Source organism: Neodiprion lecontei, chromosome 2, assembly GCF_021901455.1.
Source record: "Neodiprion lecontei isolate iyNeoLeco1 chromosome 2, iyNeoLeco1.1, whole genome shotgun sequence".
Classification (NCBI taxonomy): Eukaryota; Metazoa; Arthropoda; class Insecta; order Hymenoptera; family Diprionidae; genus Neodiprion; species Neodiprion lecontei.
Window position 1 is genome coordinate 37,334,180 of NC_060261.1, and position 23,226 is coordinate 37,357,405.

The following is a 23,226-nucleotide window of genomic DNA, read 5'->3' on the forward strand; positions in this document are numbered from 1 at the left end:
AAGAACGGAAAGGATAGCCAAGCCGGAGAGCTTGAGCGCCGTAGCTGCGCGCAACAAACGCGATTGCAGGCAGCGTCGAACCCGCATATAGATTGAAAATTAACTTATACGAGCGAGAACAAAATATACGGTATGCGCCCGGTATATAATGCTTTGCTTACTTACCTCCCCGCGATATTTACACGCCGTGGATTATATACACGATTCTTGTTGGTTCAACCCGAGTGGCGGCTAGTCTGTCCATCGCGAGCGTCGTTTAGCAGTTACAACCATAAAATTCTTAATGTAAGCGCTCCCTCAGAACTCTGGTTGCCGACTCATCCCGAGCTACCTGCATCACCGTCCGAAAACTTGGCGAATCGCGTCAATTGATCTCGTTCTGTTGTCTCGCTGTAACGCTTGTCACTTATAACTGCTGATTGACGCCTTTCACGCCCAACGTTTAACACCGTGGCTGGTTGTCATTGATTCTTAATCATTCCCTGTCACGATGAATATGAAGTGAAAAACTTTCTTCCTTGGAAGGACAGCCCGTAAGAGATAAAAATCTTTAAGCCATGCCCGAGAGGCAACCGATGTGGCACGCGCACATTTACAGGTTTTCATGCAATTTACATTATTATACATGATATATCATTGTATATATTACTATTTATTACACAGTGGCAGATGCATTGAAATGTCGCACACTGATATGTCTCGTACGTATTATAACAGGGTTTTCACTACACTTAATTGTTATAGACGTTACGCGCTGCTTCTTGCACCGAATTTCACATTTATACCTATATATATACTTTCAAGTTACGTTGCATCGACGAACAATAACGTTAACTTTACTGTTGATTTCATAGGTTTTACGTTGTATTGTTTTGATTTTTTTTATACAAAGAATTTTCATTTACGTTGGTAAGAATTTTACACGTTGCTCGATGTTGCATATTATATACCTACATTCTCGTATCGTTCATCCGTCCTATATAAATAACGACCTAGCTGTTCGCAAACTCGCTACCGTCGCCTGGGTTTTTGCTTCACGATGTATGAGACTCGCATAATTTTTTGGCACAGACTAGACTCTGAATGTTCAATTTGTATAAATAATAACTCAGGAAATGAGAAATCACAGATTTCAAGTTCACTCTCTTGTCGAATACCGTACGATGCAAGCAGTGTAACAGAAACATCTGCGATTAAGATATAGTCTTTTAGCAGAAAACAAGTTGAATTCTGAAACGAAAATCAGAAAGTTGAATGAATAATATTCCCCGCGATGCGCAGTAATAATCGTGCACCAACCGTAACTCTGGCCTTGGTTACTTAATTGCAGTACAAACTGAAACACCGTCTGCGTTTGGCCACTCGACGACTCATAATTGGCTGTTTAATTATTAATATCATACAATATGCTAGTTGTACGATGAATTGCATTTTTTCGTTCTTACTTCTCTTCTTTTCCCTCCGTTTGCCACAAGTTGAAACTATACGTCGTCTATAATTTCTCCTCACTATATTACATATATATATATTTAATTCGGAACTTTATAGAACTATTTCATTGTCACTTACGTCTGCAATTAATTGTACAATTAGGTGAAACGTAACCGTATAATAAATCTGCTTCTACATTATCAGCAGGGTTAAAGAAAGAGGGTGAAGGAGAAAAATGACCGATCCGCTTAGCTGTTTCTATACAATAAATGACTAGTTATAGACAGCGAGATCTTGAGCCGCAACTTCTCCCCGAGAAACAGGCGACAATGTAGTTTTAGCTGTACCTATCTATCTATCTGTCTATTTATCGAAAGCGCGTGCGGCGTCGTAAGTGGTTGCCTACGCAAGTGCGAGCGCAACATACGTATAATGTTTTATCCGGTAAAATCTCCTGAGATAATCTCCCCTTCTCTCGCAGCCTCCCTGCATCACGTTAAGAGATTCCACGTGGCTCGAGCGAAACGTTCTCTCGATGCGATAGAAACCGATTCATTTAACCGGACGCAGAGCGATCGCGAATCCCGATTATATTATCTGAAAGTCCCGCGGTTCAATCCGGCGATCCGTCGGTTTCCTCCACTTTCTCCATTAATTTTTCCTCCCGAATCGCAGCTCCGTTTCCGCTGCACGTCCGAGATCCACGGCCACCAGCTCCTTTCGCACAACCGATTATCCACTAGCCGAGCTGGTTGGGGAGGGAGCCGAAATTGCAGTCCTCCTCCGTTTGAAACCGGCGTCAGTAGATATCGGAGAACGATACCTGGGACGAAACGCCGGAGTGGAGATGGTGCAGCGCGTGGAGTTCCTCCATGGAAGCTGGGGGCAGGCTGTTGCTGTCCCCCAGAAGGCCGGAGCTTGGTCCGACGCTGGGGGGGCGCCCCTGGTTCGAAGACGCGGGTGTTCCTGGGCAGCCTACGCCGCCTCCGCCCCCGCCGTTTCCCTCTTGTCGCATCATGTTTCGTCGCCATTTTGCCCGGGCGTTTTGGAACCAAACCTGGCGAGCGAAGATAATCACGGGAGAGTGGGAAATGGAAGGGGGGAGGAGAGGGAGCAGACTTTTTTTACTCCGTCAAAGGTCGAGGCTCGCGCCAAATTGCTGATGAAACCTCCGCGAGGAACTCACCTGGAGGACGCGCTTCGACAGACCCGTCTTCTGAGCCAGCTGTTTGAGGTCCTTGGCGTCCGGGTTCTGGTTGATGGCAAAGTAGCTCTTCATCGTTCTGAGCTGATGGTGTTTGAAGCTCGTCCGCATGCGTTTCGTCCGCTGACTCTGGTGGACGGAACCCGGGGATCCAACCGAGGCGTCGTAGGCGGTCAGCGACTCCATCGACGAGGAGAGCTCGCTGGGGTGAAGCAATTCTGTAATCGTGCAACGTTTACACCGTAATAAAACGAGCCGAGATACTATACCTACAAATACGCACCTTTCTACTTTTAATATCCCTGTTACGGGGCGCATGCGCAAAGCGCGCGTATATATAACATATATACATATATATATATATTATATATATTCCGGGAATATCAATTTCCAGAGTAATGAAAATTCCCGCAACTCAACTGCGCCTAGGATCTGATATAGAGGACCACACGGAGAGTCCAATTACGCAAGAGACTTGCTTAGTCCAATACCGACCGGCAGTTTCAAATATCCCGCAAGGTAGCAACAATTTGTACGGACAAATACGGAGCGAGGTGGCGTGATCGGATTCCACGACAGTCAATAGTCACGATTACGTGGGAGCATTGCATGACGGTCGTTAAGAGACGGAGGTAAGGCTCCATTGAAACAGTGACAGGTGACGAAAAATCGCAAATGCATGATGGGACGCGAACCGAGCATACCGTAAGTATTTTTGGGACACCGCACAAGAACCGGTGCAGCTTGCAAAGGGGAATTGCGCAGCAAAGACACGTGCTGGTTAAATAAATCCAACGAGTAAAAAGAATGGGTAAAGAATGGCGAAAGTAAGAGAGAACCAAATAAAAAGAAATTAAAAAAAAAGATTAAAAAAAGAACAACACTGACTTGTTCTCCATGAAACATGGAAGTAACAGCTGCTGCTGAGGAATGACGAAGTGCATCCTTTAACGGGTTCAACCATTTACGGAACGGTTGTAAAGTGGGTACAAGATCGTGCTGGCACACCACTGGTGCCTGACGATTGTTGGATCCAATCGATGTTCCAGTCTCCAGGCTCGATCTCACGTGTATCGTTATTGAAAAACGAAGCCCCGGAGAAAGAGATAAAAAGAAAGGGCAAGAAAGACAGACCTCGAGACCAAACAGTTCGGCATTTCCTATACGGGACAACGTGATCAATCAACGATACACGCTTGCAATCAGTAGTTTCGGCGGTCACAACAACCAGCCGGCAGGATCAGGATCGCAGGACTTGGGTCGGTCTATCGAAAATTTCGAAAGGACATCTTCGATGATCGATCATTTTCAAACGAAACCGATCGCTTCTCGTACCCTACGTGATATCGTTCCGGCGAAATAGCTCTATCGCTATGCAAGGACCTTAGAGAAAAGGACGAAGAGAATTCGAGAAGAGAATGCAGAAAAATTTGTACGCAAACCGACTTTCGACGTTTTCATCGTTGTTTATATAATACATACAGGAATAAACCTCGCAGCAGAATTACAGAACGATCCTTGAAATAAGAACTTACATATTATAAATTTAATGGAACAAAAAGTGATATTGCACGGAATCGCCGTTCGCAGCGAGGACGCGGGTATGTCAGCTGGGAGTGGGTGAAGGTGGTCCAGAGTGCGAATCGTTGATGGGTCGAAATGGTTAAGGGGTCATTAATAATCGTCAGTTGTGCCGACAAGGCGCTGAGCGGTGCAATCCCGACGGGTTAAGCATGTGTGCCGGATGGCTGACGGGAAACGGGGTAAACACCGAAGTGCGTAATCCGGGCAGCGCACGAGAGAAACGCTTGTTACGGCCAATTACCGTCCGACTACGCAGCGTCGGTTGTACGTAAAGATTGTACAATCGGAACAGGGATATAAACGCACTCGCGTCGTGCTCTGGGAGTGGACCAACCGCAGTTTGACACTGTTACTTCGTCTTGTCTAGTAGACTGCGAAAATTTCATGTACAAAAGTTCGTTTACCGTGTGATCTTTTCGTTCGTGAGATTGCTCGAACCATTTGAACTTTGCATAGGTGAGTGAAGTTACAGAATAGTATCCTACCGATTTTTTGAAAAACGCATTTATCCGAAAGAATTCGATTGCACTTCTTTCATAAATTGAATATGTCGATAATCGAAGCTTTATTTAGTTAGAATTTCAAGCTTGACTGAATCCTGTAGGATTTCATTGATAGTAAAAAAAATGTCAAAGTACTTTGCCAACTTTTCCTTCTTCATTGCTAAACTGTGTATTCCAATTCAGTGATTGAGATTTCTTGCAACGTATCCCGCGACACGCAAGCTCTTTGAGACCATTACCCATTAGAAATGTCGACTCCTCTATTTATAACAAACCTTCGATTTATCACTCACCGGTTCTCTTATCAGGATGATTTTTGTAATTTATGAATCACGGCGTGGTATAACGATCATTTCGAAGCTGCATCTGCCGTAACTGGCTTCGCCAGAGTATATAAAAGAGAGAGAGAATGAATAAAAATGAAATGTCGTAAAAAATGAAAACTGAGAAAGATATATCCTGTTTGGTAATCAGTGTTAACGTCTGAAATCCGTTCATAAAACAATGACTATCTCGTTTAAATCAGTGCACGCGGGTTCTGCGCCGGGATTATAGCGGTCCGGTTTCTGCACCCGGATGGAAGCAGAGGTAGCACAGCGCAGGTTGCGTGTGGAGGTTTTACATGCGCAGTGGTCATGCAGCGCTGGGTGACCACCCAGCGACGAAGAGACGGCTTGGCCGCAGAGGGCGACTGTATAGGTACCGCGAGCCACTCGAAGAGTCAATCTAATAAATAACACGACAGTGGATAACCATTGAATTCAATTGAGAAAACAAGTTTCGAATAAGACTAAAAGCGAGCGAGCATCTCCTACGGAGACTCGACGTGCAGGTCTCGGGGACCACGACTCTCATGCTTCGCGCTGCAGCTGCTGCTGCTGATGTTGCTGATGCTGCTGATGCAGCATCCAACGGGCTACCAAACACGACGATATATTCTAAACAGTGTCCGGAGTTCGAATCTACACGGATCTCGCCCAAACGCAAGTCGCCGTTGTAGGACCGACTTTGAATAGAGAATTTTTCACTTTAGAAGAGAGTCGACTCACCATGGCTTCGTGCTTCGTTCGTCGTTACAAGGGATACGCACTAACCTGCCTTGAAAGGCCTGCACCTTCGAAGGGTTTCGGTATCTCTTGGGAGGTATTTTGATACTCTGATATTGTCGCAGTGTGTATTTACAAACCTCTTTGCGTCAAGGTTATAGGATTTGTAGGGTGTTGCCCATCCCAAACAAGCTGTAGGATTTCTTGTTCTCTTAAACTCGGCTCTTTCCGAGTCCTTAAGCTTTCCAAGTCCACAATATTTCACTGATCTGTGTACTGAACTAATCGATTTATGATTCTAAGACTTTGGAACTCCTAGAAAAAATCTTGGCACTGTCACTTCGATATTACTACAGAAAATTCCCAACGACCGTCGAGTGTCAGAACGCGTATGAGAACAAGGGCAGACACAAGTTGGCGTGCGGTTTTCCCTAATTTTTTCAAGAATAAAGAACAAGTTCGAACCGCAGTCGGAACAGCGAGCCGAGATCGACGTATTTTTCGGAGCGTTTCAGGTCTCTTGAAGAGAACCCGTCCGAAGGAATACTTTCGCGACAGAGTGTATTTCTGGTCGAGGTCTTATGTTAGGTCTGCCGCTACCTGCAGCACTCGCACCACGTACGGTGAGCAACTTTTGGAGACGTGGACCGCGGTGTGGTCCCCGGTGGTCAAGAAACTTCGCGAGACATTTCGCCAAAGAATCGTTTGGACCGCGCTGTTTACTTTTTATTGTGCAGTTCCTGAAGCGAAATAAGAAGAGCAAAATTCCGTTGGTCGAGGCGGCGTGTTCCCGTTTCGAAAAAAGTATCCGTCGCAATTTTTTCAAACTTTTTCCTTCTCTTCGAATCTCTCAATGCAAGCTTGCTGTTATAATTTTTTGGTAACAGTGTCGATTCCCTGATCCCGATGGGAAGTTTCCGGAACGCGGGGCGTTTCAGTTCCGTACAGTTTCAGGGCAACGGCTTGATGAACATCTTCGCGAAACGTAACTCCGGTAATTTCTGAATGACGTAATTTACGACGGAGTAATTCAACGCCTCGGGGACGAAGAGCACCGATAAATATACACACGCACGCAGCTCAGGCGGAGAGAAGGACGGAGATAAGAGAGAAAGATGCGCATCTACACGGCGTGCGGGTAAAAGGTGAATTCAGTCGGCGGTGCGCGGCCATTCTGCGCCTGGTGAGGGCTGCGGGCACGCATTGGTCGGTGCAGCATTCTTTTCCCGGAGGAGCGGCCAATCAATGCATCTACGCGCCGATACCCATCTGTCACTGTCATGCCAGCGAGCTGCCCGGTACCTAAGATCGGGATATCCTCCCGGGGGATGGAAGGCAACCGCGAGACGTAGTCCTCAGGGCGGCAGCGTCCTTATAACTTAAATTAATCGGACAAATTTCAGACACGACGAAATCGCGCTTGCGCCACGCTTTTTTCCTACCTATTTTGCCCATTTTTATTCAGCGTTCCTTTTTGTCGGCAGGTGAATGTATTGCGATTTATTTTATTTTTTTTTCGCGGGTTGATTACTACGCGGCCTAGAAGAACGGCAGATGCGGCGATCGGCAGATTGTACAGCGATGATACACGATTGTCTGAAAAGCTGTCCGCATTCGCTGTAACAACCGGTCCTCGAGATCTGAGGTGCTAAACGAGGCCTAATTGAAGTTTACTGGCAAGTTTGTTCCTCGTTGGATAAGGTGAACGAAAGATCTTCGAGGAGCTCGCCTGCTTAAATCAGCTCTATTATACTCACGAGGAGCTGCCCGATCGTATACGGAACTTGCTACGTGCAGATAGAGAAGACTAACGTGCCGCTTGACGGTGGCAATTGCACAGTCTGCACGTTGCAGCGACGGAAGCCGTAATGAGATGGACGAAAAAAAATCCAAAAGAAAGAGGGGAACCGAAGATCACAAAGAATCCACGGACAGTTTTGTCACACGGTGCTACGTTCTCTTAGATGACAAAAAATAGCTTCGGCATAGCTGTGTGACGCAGGTTTTGAACTAACAAAGTTTTACGATTCTTTGGTTCTCATCAATTTGATTATTTTCCAATTATAATTCATCACATTTGAAAACTTTAAAGACTTATTATATTTGTGTAAATTCCTTCAATATCCATCGCATTTTAATTCATGAACAAGCGAGTCCTGCAAAGAATCGTACGTATAAGCGGGTGAGGTCTAATAGTTCGGCTCTTGGCGTTGACGACGACGACACCTATCCCAACGATCGAAATCTCCTCGTGCGAGCTGGTTGATTAATCGAAACGATTTTGGATATTCGAACAACGTCAGTCTAACACTCGTCACCTCAACTCTGTAAAGAGATAACGTCGATCCAGTTTAGCCATGGTCTAGCTGCCCAAAGAAGAGACGCAGCGTTCCTTGCCTGCAGAAGCTAAAAGGACCAAGACGCTATCCGAGACATCGACAAATCCCGCGAAGATGTCTCACTGTTCCTGACAGGATGTCATTTATTTTTTAACCCCGGTCTTCTCGCCTCGTTTCTCAGTAAATATTCTCACTCGGCGTACACAATGTGCGTTTAAATACTCGCATATCTTTTTCTCCAATCCCACGTAGGGAACGCGCTTTATAATTTTATCCACGTCAGACTACCAAATTTCATTTCTCCTTCTCTCATCGTCACGTCATGCACGAATCACGGATAAGAGTTTTATTCCACGTTTGCAAGCACACGCGGCGGTAAACTTTACTCAGTGTTAATAATTCTTCGTTTCAAAGCTCCACTCTCTCTCTCTCTCTCTCTCACCGTAAGCTTGCAGTCGGCCAAATGTTTGCTCCAACTAGGGAAGATTGGAGTGCAGATCTCATTTCCGAGCAAATAATACGCGCCCTCAATCTGTCGAATTGCAGTAGCTCGGCCGCGTCGGGCGCTCCTCTGTTTAGTTTCAACTTTCGAACGCGCGAGCCGCTTACCACCCGGCCAATTACACTTAACAGCTCGAACCCCCGACTCAGCACGGTACCAATTACTTGTATTTATATTCCACCCTCGCCGAATCCCCGAGAGCCCGAGTCTTCTGCATTTTTTACACTGTATGCGAGCACGAACGTTTGCACAAGTGCGATTATTATTTGCCCAGGCGGGAGGAAGTTCGCGGCGTGCGTTGTACCAATAAGCGGTAATAAAAAAAGTCGAATCGAAAAGCCGGGTTTCAGGGTAATTTCTATGTTGTAGGTACTCACCTAGAGCGCCGGCAGCCAGCCGCATCGTGACCGGTAAATCGGAGCCGGTAGCGTCGGAGAGCTTGCGCTTCCGGGGACGACCCTTCTGGACGCCACCGCCTTGGAGAGGGCTTTGTTCGGCCGCGCTGAAGTAGGCCGGCCCAGGAGAGACTCCGGGTGATCCGATGTCGTCGACGCTGCCTCCGGCGCTGTTGTAGTCAGCCGCGCAGCAAATCAGCTCGTAGTGAGGCCTGGGCGGAGAACCGGGCGATCGATTGATCAGGAGAATTGTCCTCGAAACCAGTCGAAAATCGATTCTGATTGACCGAAAACTCTCGACTTCTCACCTGCAGTATACCAGCCCTTCTCTCTGGCCGAAATGGTCACCTTTGTTCAGGGGAACGCCGCAGGATGCGCAAGTGAAGCAGGCGACGTGGTAGACCAAATCCCTCGCCCTCATGACCAGCTCTGAGGCAGAAATTCCGGCTCTACATCGAGCACATCTCGACACCGCGAACAAGCTGTAAAAATTTTAACTCCAGCACAAACTGAAAATACGTTTCATCGGTTGACTGGACACGACCTGTAACGTGTTTCAGGGTTTTTTGTTTCTGCTTCAAAGAGTAATTAACGCGATATGTTATATGTTATAAAACGATAAAGCCGCCTGGCAATTGTAAACCAAAGTATTATCGTAAAAAAATAAAACCAAGTTAATTTTCAAGCGGCATTCAAGTTCAGGGATCGAAGATCGCCGGTTAAGCGGACCATTCAGAGATTTATGCGGCGACGTGAGACTAGCCTGTCTCGAAAGAGGGACGCCCGCACCCTTCGACTCCATGTTTCAATAGAACCGCGAGATATTTCCAGAAATGGCGGACAATGCTGCGATTCTGCGCGTGCATTCCTCCCCCTCTTTCCCTTTTCCTTCGTCTCTTCTTAGACTTTTTCCCCCGTCTCGATCCCCGCGCCAATACGTTTTCATACGCCTGCACGATATACGCAAACTTTCTTACACCGCCGCGCAATGCAATTCAACGATTCTCAGCGTAGCTGCAGCAGCGATTGTGCAACGTTGTCTGAACTCACCCACACAGCGGCTCGCCCACTGGGTCCGCGTGCAAGAGTCTTGTGCAGTTTTTAGAATATGCCGAACAATGCCGCGGAACCACTGGAAACTCCGGAGTGCAAACGTAGACGGAAAGGTATTGTACGGTTTGAAATGCTGCTGCGCAAAGTGTGCGTATAGCTGTGTAGGGTGTAGGAACCTTGCACACACGAGAAGGAGAAGAAGGGCGAACCGGCGGAACGGGCTCCCCGCCTATATAGATCCAACGTTGCAGTATTGTATTGTTGCATATTGCATGGAGTGTCTCGTTGTTTTCCCCAGTAACGAACCAGAAAGATACCAAGGCAGGCGCTTCCTCTCTGGTTCGAACCAACGTCTGTTCCTACACATATACACATACGTATACATATAAATATATATATACGTATACATACATACACACACACACACGCACACACATATGTATATATATACACATCACGCATTATCTGATACCGGCATACGCAGGTATACTGCACATCGAGCAATAACTTCTAATTTATTAAGACTGTATCTCTCGTGTTTTTACAGCCCGGCAAAGATTGCAAAATGCAATGCAATGAATAATTAACATTGGTAAAAGATTATTACGCATTACACGAATTACTGACAGATATAACTCGAACTTGATTTCAATTTTATATCGCACATTCGCTTCTGCAGCTTCTGCCAACGTAAGACTTTCCAGCGAAGAAGAAGAATCGTAACTGAAATAACTGTATGTATGTACATACATCCCAAATACGTGTACTAGTGGGACGAGCGAAAGGGTATTGTAAAAAAAAAGAAAGATACGCCCGTCATGTCCGAGAATTTTACGCGCATGTCAGTCAAATAATTGGACCTTTAGCCGACCTGTAATTATCCACTTTTCAACGCGATTCTCCTGATCGTATATTACGTACAACGCACACAGCCCGGTGTGCATGCGTGACATGTATACGCGTGCAGCATGCAGATGACCAGGTTGAAGATAGATCGCGTAGGAATTAATTCCCTGCTACTCTTACTCCAAATAATTGGCACGCGCTGCGTGTGCGCGCGATTAATCCACGGAATTTGCCTGGCAATTTCCCGTCCCGCAGTTTGCGTAACGGATAACTTACGGAACATGATTTTACAGGCGTGACGAAAATTGTCCATGCCGTTTATCCGCGATGTTAATATGTGGGAATGAGTTTGGCGGATCGATGAGTCTAAAATCGTGAATTCGCGCAACGATATTACAGGGAAAGATGATGAGAATGCGCGGCGCGACGGCTGGCGCCGGGACGCTCGGCAAGGTGTCGACGATATCGTCTTCTGAGCGTTGAAAGGGGGGAGATAACAATCTTTATAATATATATTACGTGATTGAAATTCATAATTTTATTCAGTAGCAATATTATTACCCGAGTATACAGTAGTTGCAAGTGCGTGTTACCAACCCATTAGGCAAATAAAATTACGGCAATTTTCCCCGCAGCACCGATTAAAATTGCATACAGCCGCGCATGATGCAGTTATACCCGTCGTTGCTGCTTGAAATTTGTACGTCTCGGACAACGAGCAAAGTAGGCACAGGTACCCGCGTATTTTCATAATTTGTTGACCCTGCATCGAATTCACCTGCGGATCATTTCTGTAACGTACGAGATGTACGAACACCAGTCACGCCGCCGGATTATAAATGTCACCAATGAACTTTGATTCGTTTCGACATAACTAGCGCTATCGGAGGTAATGAAAAAAAAAACTACCAACAAACATCAACGAATAAAAAAGGTCAGAATCGGCGATAGAAAACATTGTTGCGAGCAGCTTCTCGTCGTTTGATAGTTTCGATATCAACGTCGAGATGGAGGCGAGAGGGCTTCGGTACCCTGCATGTAAGACCGTCAAGTCGCATATCGACGGTTGTACATTGTGTAAGTCTCGTCGATTCAAAGTACACGAGTCGCGGCGTCGCCAATCGGCACATTAATTACGCATCCAATCTATGCTCGATGCAATGCTGCATACAGACGAGCACACGGACGCGGCGAACGTGGTGGTGGTGGTTGGAGGAGCACGTATGTCTGCGTGTGTCGAGCGTAATGCGCAACGTGAGCACGAACACACGCCCGTCGTATACACAATTATTTTCCAAGTACCTACTTTCGTTGAAATATGCAACGAACACGGTGAACACGCCGATCGTACAGCTCGTCGACAACCCTATTCACCGCACATTGCACCGTTTATTATCATGTCTATTACGATTAGATTCGACGATTCCCGTGGCAGAAATTCCCGTAAGGAAATTCTTTCCGCCTCATCTTGTTATAATAAATACACATAATTGCGAAACTCTTTCCTGCAGTCTCTATTATCGCAACTTGGAATTATCGCTTGCACTTAACGTATAATAATATCGTTCGAGAGAGAAAATTTGCTGTTGAATTCTTTCCCTATAATCTGTTTCAATTTTCGATTAAATTTCTGCTTATAATTCATTCCGTTCAACATATGCTATAAGAGACGATCTGATTCTTGTCAATATATCGGCAACACGCTCTGCTCGGTTATGATTCACAATCGAATATCATACCCTGTCCTCGAGACACTTGGAATGTCTTGAAAAAATTTCCTGAACGCGGAATATTAATTTTTACTCCGCAACAAGGCAGAGAGGGTCGGATTGATTTTTCCCTCCCTCAATTCCCTCCGTTAATTATTCATTCTCTCACCGAAGCGACAGAAGAACGCCTCCGCATGGCTGATCAGGGAGTTTCGATGAGATACGTAATTACTAACCGAGAATCGAGGATTTGCCATCGAACGGAGTTCGGCGGTTCCCGACCCGACGCCTTTCGACGCCTCGACACCTAAGACCGCTGTAAATCAAGCCCCTCGGTGACTTATCCAGCGTGTTACCCAATGCGGGTGGAATTCAAGATCCGTAGATAGCCGAGCAGAGCAGACGGCCATTAGTAGACATTTTGTGTGGTCCCCCTTCCCAAATATAACTGACGCTTCTATGCAAATTTCATACTACCTCAATAAATACTGAAATGGCCGACGGAAAAGGTACCGTGGTGTATAATATAAAACCAAGCACAAAATAACCTCGGCAGCACGGGTTCTGCATTAATTCGACCGGGCTTACAAGACCGGTGTAATATTCACCGGTATCCATTTTGAATTGTCCCCCCCCCCCACCTCCCTCTCTTCGCCATCCTCCGCCTCCCTCACCCTCCGTAAGCTCTGATATTTCACCCACGCGTTCATTCCGCTGCAGAACTGAGTGCGGTTAACGAAAGACGCGCGATCGTTTATTTTCGCATCTTATGTACGCTGTTAAAAGTGCACAACTTTGAGAAAATGATTCGAGTGACTGGAGAAAAAAGTCCGCACTTTGATGACTCGTTCGAATACTCCAAACAGGACGGATGGTTTTCTTTTCGACTCTTTGCAGCTCGCGAGGTACTCGATCATTGTGAAATATGAACCGGTATCATCCGCGCTAAATTTGTTTACAAAATATGAGATAAAATTTTGTTGGCTAATGCATGTGCGCGACACAAGGCAGATTAATCGAGCGATATTTATAATTGATACACCGTAGGTGGACTCTTTTTCCCGACTAAACGGCTCAGATGTGAAAGTTTATAGGTTTTCAATTCGGAATAACGGACACATGCAGGTTTTTAGTTCGTGTTTGAACAGGAATTATTCAATGGGATTCAGTGGGGTTGCCACATCGATTGTTTGTTCGTGTAATACATGCACCAACATATGCAAAAGCCTATTATTTACGCTCGCAAAAGTCAGCTGAGCGAATTTAAGGTACGTTTCAAAGTATTTTCCGTATAACTGATCGTATTTGGAGTCTTTTCCGTAGACATGGATTATCCGGAAAAGCGTTCATCTCCGGACGAGGTCGAGGACCGTGGTTAAAGCCGTAATCCGTATTGTTTCCATCTTGAGGTACCCGTAATTGTTAACGACGGATTTCACGGAAGAGACGCAAAATCTTCGAGAGGGATGAATTTCGTCGAGAGCGCCGTCGTATTAAGATGGGGGGAAAAAATACTCGGGTACTAATTGGAACAATGTAGTATATCAGGTAGGTACACGGTTCAATGTACCTACGTACAGAAGGTGAAGGTATGGCAGGGACAAGGGCTGGGTGTACGAGGAAGTTGATCCCGCGGTAAGAACCTTGGAAACGTCGACTCGTGTATCCTTGGGGAAATTGTGAAAACGCAGTAGTGCGTCAGAGGACATAAAGAACACTTGAATCGATGGTCACGTTGCGCGAGACTTCAAAAAGTCCCGGGCAGGACTTGAGGGTTGCGTACTGATATTCGCATTCGTTCGTCTCGGGTTGTCTTGCAGTCAGGAGAGAAACGATGACCGACTCTGAGAAACGAGCTTGTGAATGTGTACATAGTGTACGTACATATATATCGCTCGTCGGTTCTTCTCTATATACCAAAGTGGAATGGAAGGACGTTGAATATATATTCACAAAGAGCAGCGAGACTCTCGGACGAACTTGCAGGCGAGAGCAGGGAGTGCAGAGAGAGAGAGAGAGAGAGAGAGTGAAACTGGGAGCGGCAATGGGGCGCTGCAGGGAAGAGGCGGAAACCCTGGAGTGAGCGTAACTCGAGAGAGTTGAATCAATGCGACAGTCCTCAGCTTCTACCTCAGCCCTCTTTCCAACCAGCCTCTCACCCTCTTTCGCTCTCCGCCCCCGTCAAGCCCGCCACCCCAAGGCTCTGGTTCCAACTAAAGTTGATATACCGTTCCGATTCCACGACCGTGGGATTCACTCCCATCCATCCATCCGTAATCAAAACGAAATCACGTCATATAACTCAGATTAAACTTCAAAGCTGCGATTCGGTTTATCGACGTGGAAAGACTATCGTGAAAAATTCCAATAAGAAAAAAAAAAAATGGTTACAAACATGATGTACGAGCTTTCTAGTATTCTAAACATCGCCGAGTCAATACGAGCCAGTGTTGTTTTAATTTTCATCACGTATACTGCCAACGTAAGATGACACATCCAACTGACAATGAGAGCCGATGAAAAACAATTTGTAATAAAATTACAATATCTACCTTAATTGCCCGTGCTTACGACCATCGGATACCTAGGTACACAGACATACAACGAAAATGCACAACGTAAGCTAGAGGTTAGACTGACCGGTAATAATCCTCCTTGCAGTATATATTTCCATCCCTGGCGAAGCAAGTGAGTTCGGCAGCCAGGGGTAGCCGGCAATGGCAGCACCTGAGACAGCCGCAGTGCCAGGCTCGGTCGGCAGCCCTGAGATACCACCGCTCGGCGATTTCTCGTCCGCAGCCTCCGCAGCTTAGCCCTCCTTCCGGGTTGCTGGACGGGTCGCTGGTGCCCACCTGACAGCTGCCGACGGCACCATCCCCCGGTAGGGGGTTTCCACCGCCGCAGCTCACTTCCTTCAGCATCGCCGACCGCCGCGCCAGCACCCTGACCTCATGCTGACCTCGTTGCCAACGATTCCCTCGTCGTCTGGACTTTGATCGGTTCTTGTATTCCTGTAAGAGGGACGGGGAGAGACGGAGTGTTAGTTATTTTCTCGAGTTTTATTTATTTATTTATTTTTAAAAATTTTTTTGCGTAGGTATATCGCGAGAGATGAGCGGAGCGAAGGAATCGTTTGACTGCTCCATATGATCCGCCTTACGGTTCGATTTGTATTATAATTTTTATACTGGAATTTCTTTTTACACGGACACCGCGGTATGCGAGCGGTAAAAGTTTGAAAGCCACTTCGGAGATGGATGGAAAAATATATAACGTTAGAAATCGTCGATGCGCTGGGCGAACGTGGGAAAATCGTTTTCTTTTTGATAAAAACTTGGCCATGTTCTCGAACGACTTCCTGCACGTCTCAGTGTCTGCAGTTGGCGTACGTACAGTGACTACCACTGTGAGGTTTACGCGCTCCAGGCATCGGTGTATAAGATACAATTACCCGATGCTATATAAAGAAGTATAAAGACGCACGCTGATGCTCTTCGAATTGTCAATTTACTATCTGACGCTCGAACGATTAACCGCGACGCGACGGCGCAGGAATTTCAATGGGAGCTTGGCAAAATTTGATGCATCTTGTAGACGGTATTTTGTACAATCAATTTCTCGACACCTAGCGGTTAGTGTTAAATTGCACCTCAGGAGCTCGACGTAAAGTCTTCGTTAGAGGTTCAGGCTGGGAAAAGGCTGAAAACGAGAGGTTTGAATTTTGCAACGTCATCCCCATGAAAATAACTGCACGGTAATTTCTGCTGGTATAAAACTACAACTAGCATAACGTCAGGTAGTCGAAGAAAAAGTTTTGAGGGATTTTTTTTTCAAGTTTCCCTTCAATTATTGCAGGCACATCACAACGCAACGATTGAGGATAAAAATTGATTACTTGACTGTATTCCGAAAATAATAATAAAAAGAAATGTCTCATCCTTGAATTTTCGTCTGATTTATTTCAAAGCAGTTGACGTTTTTCTTTACTCCAGGCCATCGAATCTGGATGTTTATTCTCTTAAAGGAAGTTAATAAATATCACGGTGGGTAAACGGGGAATTAAGTAATCTAGATGGTCGAAGATGGAACTTCGAAGAAGCGTTGCAGATTCTGCGCGGCGCAAAAAGGTATATATATGTAGGTATCTGTCAGATATAATCGCTGCAGCGGAATACTGCACGAGCTAATTTCTCTACAGCGAGGTTTTACGCGTGGGATGGTATCGACGTAAGTATGATGCTAATGAAGACAGTAATGATCGTAACAAATTAAAATCGAGTTAGATATTAATCGCGAGGCCGTGAGATAGGATGCTATGCGTAGTATTACTCCGCAGGAACCGAACGCCTTTATACACAGGTAATTAACATTACTCAAAGTTGAATAATTGGCACATGGACACCGCGCAGCCTGAATCTTCTCGAGACATTAAAAATCGGTGTTTAATTTCTTTTTATTTCCGATTGCAATGCAAAACGTGAAACGAGTAAGTCTGAATTCTAATTCAAGTTCAAAAAATTATACAATAACACAGCACCGACCCTGTCACGCTGTTTCATGAATGAAAAGGATCGAAAGCTCGCCCAATGCCGCGAGACAAACGCGGCTCGGTGCGCTGATGAATGAATTCTGGCCGGGTAGGTTAACTGGGTTTCTGAATCAGCCAATCAGCCCAGGAGCTAATTAGTCAGGTCTGCTTATAGTACAATAAATCAATGTCCGCCGGGCGACGGAGAGGTGGAAGACTCGTATTCGTCGAGCCACGTGGCTCTCGGTCCGAAGAAGAAGACCGGCCTCTCATCTCGGGCCCGTCGGACGTCCTCTTAATTATTTTCTACACACGTTCCTGCGCGATATGACGTGCGGGGAAAGCAGGAAAAACGGGCCGAGGAGTAGTCGCAGTTTCCGCCTCCCCGAGCTGGTTCGGAAATATTTTAACGACCCTTTCGTTTTCCAGGACTCACTGAATCCCGCACCTACCTGCTCCAGGCGTTACCAGCTCGATGTCAGGATCGTCCTGGCCGTCGGTCCGCGGCAGCGCGACGAAGAAGATCCCAAATTCCTCAGATCGGATCTCGCGACGGTCCAAGCACCACAATTGTCACTGTAATCACTTTTCGTCGAGCTTTGATATTCCTCCGGTAAAACGTCGGTTAAATCGCGGAGCCGTCGCTCGGTTTTTTTGCGCGTGTGTCTCTCTTTAGTCGAGCGATTTCAACTTCCTCTCGTCTGCAGGACGACGGGAAGATCAGGCTTTCCTAATTGTCCCGCTCAAGGAGGCGACGGGCGACTCGAGGTTGTGAGTATCGCTCGTCCTCGCGATTTTTCCTCGGTTTAGAAACGGCGCCGCGCGGCTTGATTCGAACGAAATTTCTGTCGCAGTCACACTAAGCGAACACACACGGCTCTCCGGATGCCACGGCTGGTGGATCGGCCCCGGCTTTCGAGGTACGAGGGCGCTACGAAGAGGGGTTGGGGATTATGGGAGGGGTTTCCAAGGGGTAGATACGCCCGGGTGCGCCAGGGTGCCTGGAAGCTTTGCGCGGCGGCTGCGCGGTCGCAGTCGGCGCCACGACGCCGGCTGATCCGCCGTCGGCGGGCGTCGCTCCCAACGTATAAGGATTTTCCAGAACCGACAACCACGCCAAAGTCGGCGCAGCCCCAGCCATTCAACGCAATTGACAGCGTACTGCATCAGTCCCGTTGGCAATATCATCTTGGCTTACAATTAGTACCGGTATAGTCAAGGCAAGTCAATACTGGGCGTCCGTTATTCATACCGTAATAGTTCATTCTTTGGTACACTAGTGTCAGGTACTCGGTATTGGTTTCGCATTAATTCACAGATCACGAATGCAGACTCGGTACCTTTCATCAGCGCTGGTAGGATCATACCCTTCAGGGAACAAGCATTGATGGTTCATTGTCGCCAAAGAGACTGCACCGGTAGCGATAGCCTTGGCACGATCATCAAACCAACATTGGTCCGGTTCTGGAACCTTGCACAGGTCTGCTTCTGTTCGAGAGAAAAGCGGGTGAAAAGGGAGCAGGAAGACTCGGATTTCGTTCCGGCTGCCTTCGGCTTAAGTCGTAACAAGCCGTCGATCAAGGCCCGAGGTCCGTCTAATAAACGCGGAGCGACACAGAGGGCAATTATACCGCACCTCGGGTGGTAATAATCTCCCGAAAAAGTACCTTCCAGATCTAGATTTCCCGTGTTAATTCCTAGCCGCGCTCCGCAGCGCTCGTTCGAAAGCCCGGGGGTCGGTGACAGCGGCGATCTAAGAGATGAGAACAATTAACCCCCGGGTCCCGGGTCACCGGGGAGCGGCAAAACCGAGGGAATGAGCATAATTCGGGTCGACCAGTTGCGGCTGGTTAAATTAATTGCTACTCCCGTGTACGCGCGTGTATTATAATACGTACAATAACAGACGAGTAGGAACATAGGAACATGGCGCGTATTCGTCGAGGATACCGGAAACGGCGAGAATCCCTCCGAATTCTAAGGACGGCTTCGTGACGAGCCTCGGGATTATTTCGACGGCGTTTCAGGCCCTCGATTCTCGAGGCGCCGAACGTCGCGAGGGCAGGGAGGGGGTCCTGGACACCGGGTTCCCCGGCCTTCCACTGCACCCGTCGCACTCTCGACACGCAGCCTCCTCGAGGCGCGGCCTCCCGTCGTCCCGGTCGATCGCGGCGCCGGGCATCGACCAATCGGGAACGAAGAAGGGGACCAGGTCGCCCGCGGATTGGTAGGCGGCGGTTGTCTCGGTGACAGGCCGATGCCGGCGTTCAACGCCGACGGGGAACGGGAATGGGTTCCGCAGCATCCGTACCAGCCGGCTGCGGGCCAGCAGTGGGAGTCATCTGGTGGCACGTCGAGGAAACGACGCGACGGTTCGACAGAATTTTCAGGAATACATGTAGATATATTCAGGGGCGCGCAAGGTCGTGGAAATCCTTCGCGGTTTCCCAGGCGCGTGATTCCGTCGCGGAAAAAGGCGAGACTCCGGACGGGAACCCGGCGACGTGGGCGAAGGTAACGGAGATGAAAAGAAGGGGGTGACGAAGACAAATGGTGGCCTTCACCCCGGAAGACGAGACGAGCTCTCTTGTTGCTCCTTCCTCTTCTTCTTCTTCTTCGTCTTCTTCTTCTTCCGAGGCAACGACCAACCTTTGCCTGCGGGAAACGTCGGCATCCCCGCGTGTCAGGTGTCAGGAGGAGATCCGTCCCGGGTCCTCCGGGTTTAATTAAAAATAGGCCGCTGGGTGAGCTGCTCTACAGGATCACCAACTCTGAGGACGTGGCTAAACACTCCTCGGGTCAATCTTGGGTGCTTGCTGCGATGGTACGAAGCTTGTTATTCAATTAGCGTTAATTTGTTATCCTCGCGTTTGGTCGTGCGGTTTTTTTGTGGAGATATATATATATATACACATACACGTATATATGAAGAACGAGGCGGATGTCACAGCGAGTTTCTACCCTGACCCGCGTTTCTGTTCTGTACTCGCGGATCTATAAGCCTCTTATTTGTTGTTGGCCAGACGTAGATGTATACATAGAAACGTTTCTGATTTGTTTCCACTCAAACCGGGAGCGCGTTTTAAATCAATCATTCGCACAATTCGTCAAATCAAAACTTACAATTAGCGTTGTTACTGGTACTGCTTCACTCACAATCAGACGAAAAGAAACACACAGCACCGAAGTGAGGTGGTTGTACCAGTCATCGACACCTTCGAGTAAACACTGAGGTTCAAACATGTGCTAATTTGCAACCAAGGTAACGATGATTCAACTTTCGGACTTCCCTAGAATAGTAGATAACAAAAAGCATTACTAGGCTAGGTACGAATTATACTGTAATTAGGAATGAATTCAGAGGCTTCGCAATTAGAATACTGATACTTGTGGGCCGGAAAATTCATTTTGCATTGATCATAAATTGCGAATTACAAGTTGAAACGTTTTTCGAACTTACGATGAAACGGATTTACGTTTTATGTTATTGGATACATGATAGCTTTCGGTGTGAAGTTCGACAAAAAATTAGGCTTGATTTTGCACCACGGGATGCGTTATAGTTCTTTCCCGAGTATGAGAGGTGCATACTATGATCTCGCCGAGGTGTTATACACATTTTTTTTCTCTCATTTGAATCAATTTGGGAGATTCAACTCAGGCGGACTCTGTTGTTTGGGTTAAATTTACAATCAGTTAGCATTAATTTTCTGGTCTGGCAGTTGCACGGCGCAAATCACGTATCGACGACCCTGCCGCGTGAAAAACTGGCCTCATCGTCAGTTTTCTGCAGCATAAGGTGCACCGGACTGCGAGCGGCAACAAGCTGCAGTTGTACCTTAATCAATTTATGCGCATGTTGTAGTTTCGCTAGTTACCTTCGTGGAAGTAACTATATTATAAACTAGCCCGTGCTGATAACTCAAAAAGGCAGACACTTGAGTATACAACTATTTAGATAATCCAAACAACAATCGGCACTCTGTATATAATAATTAGAAGTTCCCGGCCCTCTACGTAGGGTTGTAATTGCTTGATGATTGTAAATAAGTGGATTGCATAATAAGATTAGCGTCGGAACTCCGTATATATAAGCCTTAAGTGGTGTGCATTTGCTTTAACATGCGTATAATGTAACATAGGCGGGTGCGTTACGATATTCGCGGCGATACTACGTTTGTTAGATTTACAACGCGAGCGTTTTTTTGCCACGGATAATGAATTAAGCAATTATCAGACAGGGTAATAAATTCTCCGCCGTTATACGTTTTCACCTGTTAATAGACGGAAAATCCGCAGAAACTCGTCCGTCAGCGATATTCGGACAGAGACGAATGGCGAGAGAATGAGCATCCAGCCGGGCTGCATAGGTGTGCAGTTTATGGAGAAAAGCGAGATAAAACCGACTCGCCGTTGACCGCTGTCCGACCAATTCGTAACCTATTAATCAGAAATGCATCGGGCATGGAGTTGGCGGAGAGAGAAGCGGAAGTCGGCGATACTAATCTGCGCCTCGCTCTCCTTCTTCCACATTTAAATCCACTTAAACTCGGCTAGACGCTTCTCTCTCCCACTCTCCCTTGCTCTTTCCTTCTTTCCTTTTTTTTTCTTTCTTTCTTTCTTTCTTTCTTTCTTTCTTTCTTTCTTTCCTTCTTTTTCGCTGAATGTGCAAGGAGCCAGCGCTTATCTGATTTCGAGTCGCGAACTGCATCCCCGCTCTCCCTGCACTTCCTGCACAGTGCAGCTACTATTACGCCCGAAAGAATTGAAAAATGTATCTCTTGTTTAACAAGGGCAAGTATATATGTCCCGCCGCCTAAATGGGCGAGTAACCGTTCTTATCTGTTTAATATTAAACGAGATCCTTCCGCGGATCTTCGTTTCGCTACTCGAACACGCGTCGGCTGAAGTAAAATACCTACTTTTCAGTCTGCATTGAGTCGCTGAAACAACTCCTGACAAACCGTTACTGCTTTTTTCGCACATTCGTAAGCATTCAAATTTCTCTACTTCTACTACTACTACTATTACTAAAGCTGCAATCTGCAAGTAAGAGATACGTGCGAGCGTTGCAGTTTTGCAACATAATTTTTCGCCATAGATTGCAATTATTTTACTGAAATGCAATTTATGAACATTCAGCAAAACTACGTTGCACCATGCATATTTATGTAAAATTTTTGTTCCCTTTTCATTCCTCCTTTTAAACTTTCGAATATAAATCATCCTTTTTTGAAAAAGTTCGTAAGACAACTTATGTAAAATAAGATCCTCGCTCAGCGAAAAAACAGAGTACGCGTAGTTATTCATTTGACTCGTCTGACAGTTCATTAATAACAGTTTTTTTTATCCAAACGGAAGCTTTCGCTTCTGACAAAAACGTCGATTAATTATCCGACCGAAATTTACTTGAGAAAAATAACTTGTTTGTATTTATATATTTCACAAGTTCTACAGAGATTTGAAACTTGGCAAAATTTCAGATACGAGATTTCATCGCTAATAACTGTTATAAAAATGATTTTGGTTCCATTTCGGTGTAGATTACACGAGTATGAGAAAGAAAAAGAAAAAAAATTGCGCGTCACGATCTCACCACTAGAAGACGTTTCTTGTTCTTGATCTCGAGAGAGCTACTCGGTATAGAGATGGTATCGTTGTTAGACGCTGGGTAAGTTCGAAAGGAAAGAAAAGAGGACACGTTATCATTGGAAATCGACGTCCGCAGTCTCCAGGAGTCTTCGACATCGCCACAAGCGTCATTCGATCGTCTCTGAGAGTTGGGCGAGGATAGTCCCCCGATTTTTGCAACGTGTTTTATCCTTCCAGGGTAGGAAAGAAAGATACCGGACCGAGCGCACGGCAGTCGAGTGCAAGGCATATCTATCTATCTGCCGCATCGATCTTAACTCAATGCTGGAAACTAAGCCGCGTGTCATTAGTGCCAGGCGGCAGCCCCCGAAGCGGTTGAAATATACGGAGCGAATACGCCAAATCGGGAGGATCGTTTCAGTCGCGCGTTGCGCTAGATCGAAGCCGGAAGTTGCGCCAGACGTCGATCCTGCAGCGAAAGACCAGGGAACGCG

The 23,226-nt window shown here is 46.6% G+C and overlaps 1 protein-coding gene across 5 annotated transcripts in view; it reads right to left on the reverse strand.

Annotated features, from left to right (window-relative positions):
• Positions 1-631: 631 nt before the first annotated feature.
• LOC107216476 (LIM/homeobox protein Lhx9) overlaps positions 632-23,226 on the reverse strand; it is a 70,963-nt gene continuing 48,368 nt past the window's right edge. For 2 of the 5 annotated variants that reach the window (XM_046731323.1, XM_046731324.1), the window contains 5 exons: positions 15,253-15,623; positions 9,313-9,486; positions 8,987-9,216; positions 2,618-2,853; positions 632-2,488 (listed from right to left, as the gene is read on the reverse strand). In XM_046731323.1, coding sequence (XP_046587279.1) covers positions 2,231-2,488; positions 2,618-2,853; positions 8,987-9,216; positions 9,313-9,486; positions 15,253-15,533 — 1,179 coding nt within the window. In that variant the 5' untranslated portion in view covers positions 15,534-15,623 and the 3' untranslated portion in view covers positions 632-2,230. Of the gene's footprint in view, positions 2,489-2,617; positions 2,854-8,986; positions 9,217-9,312; positions 9,487-10,054; positions 10,109-15,252; positions 15,624-17,576; positions 18,042-23,226 lie in introns of those variants that run through there. The other 3 variants (XM_015653671.2, XM_046731322.1, XM_046731325.1) reach the window with 3 other exon arrangements.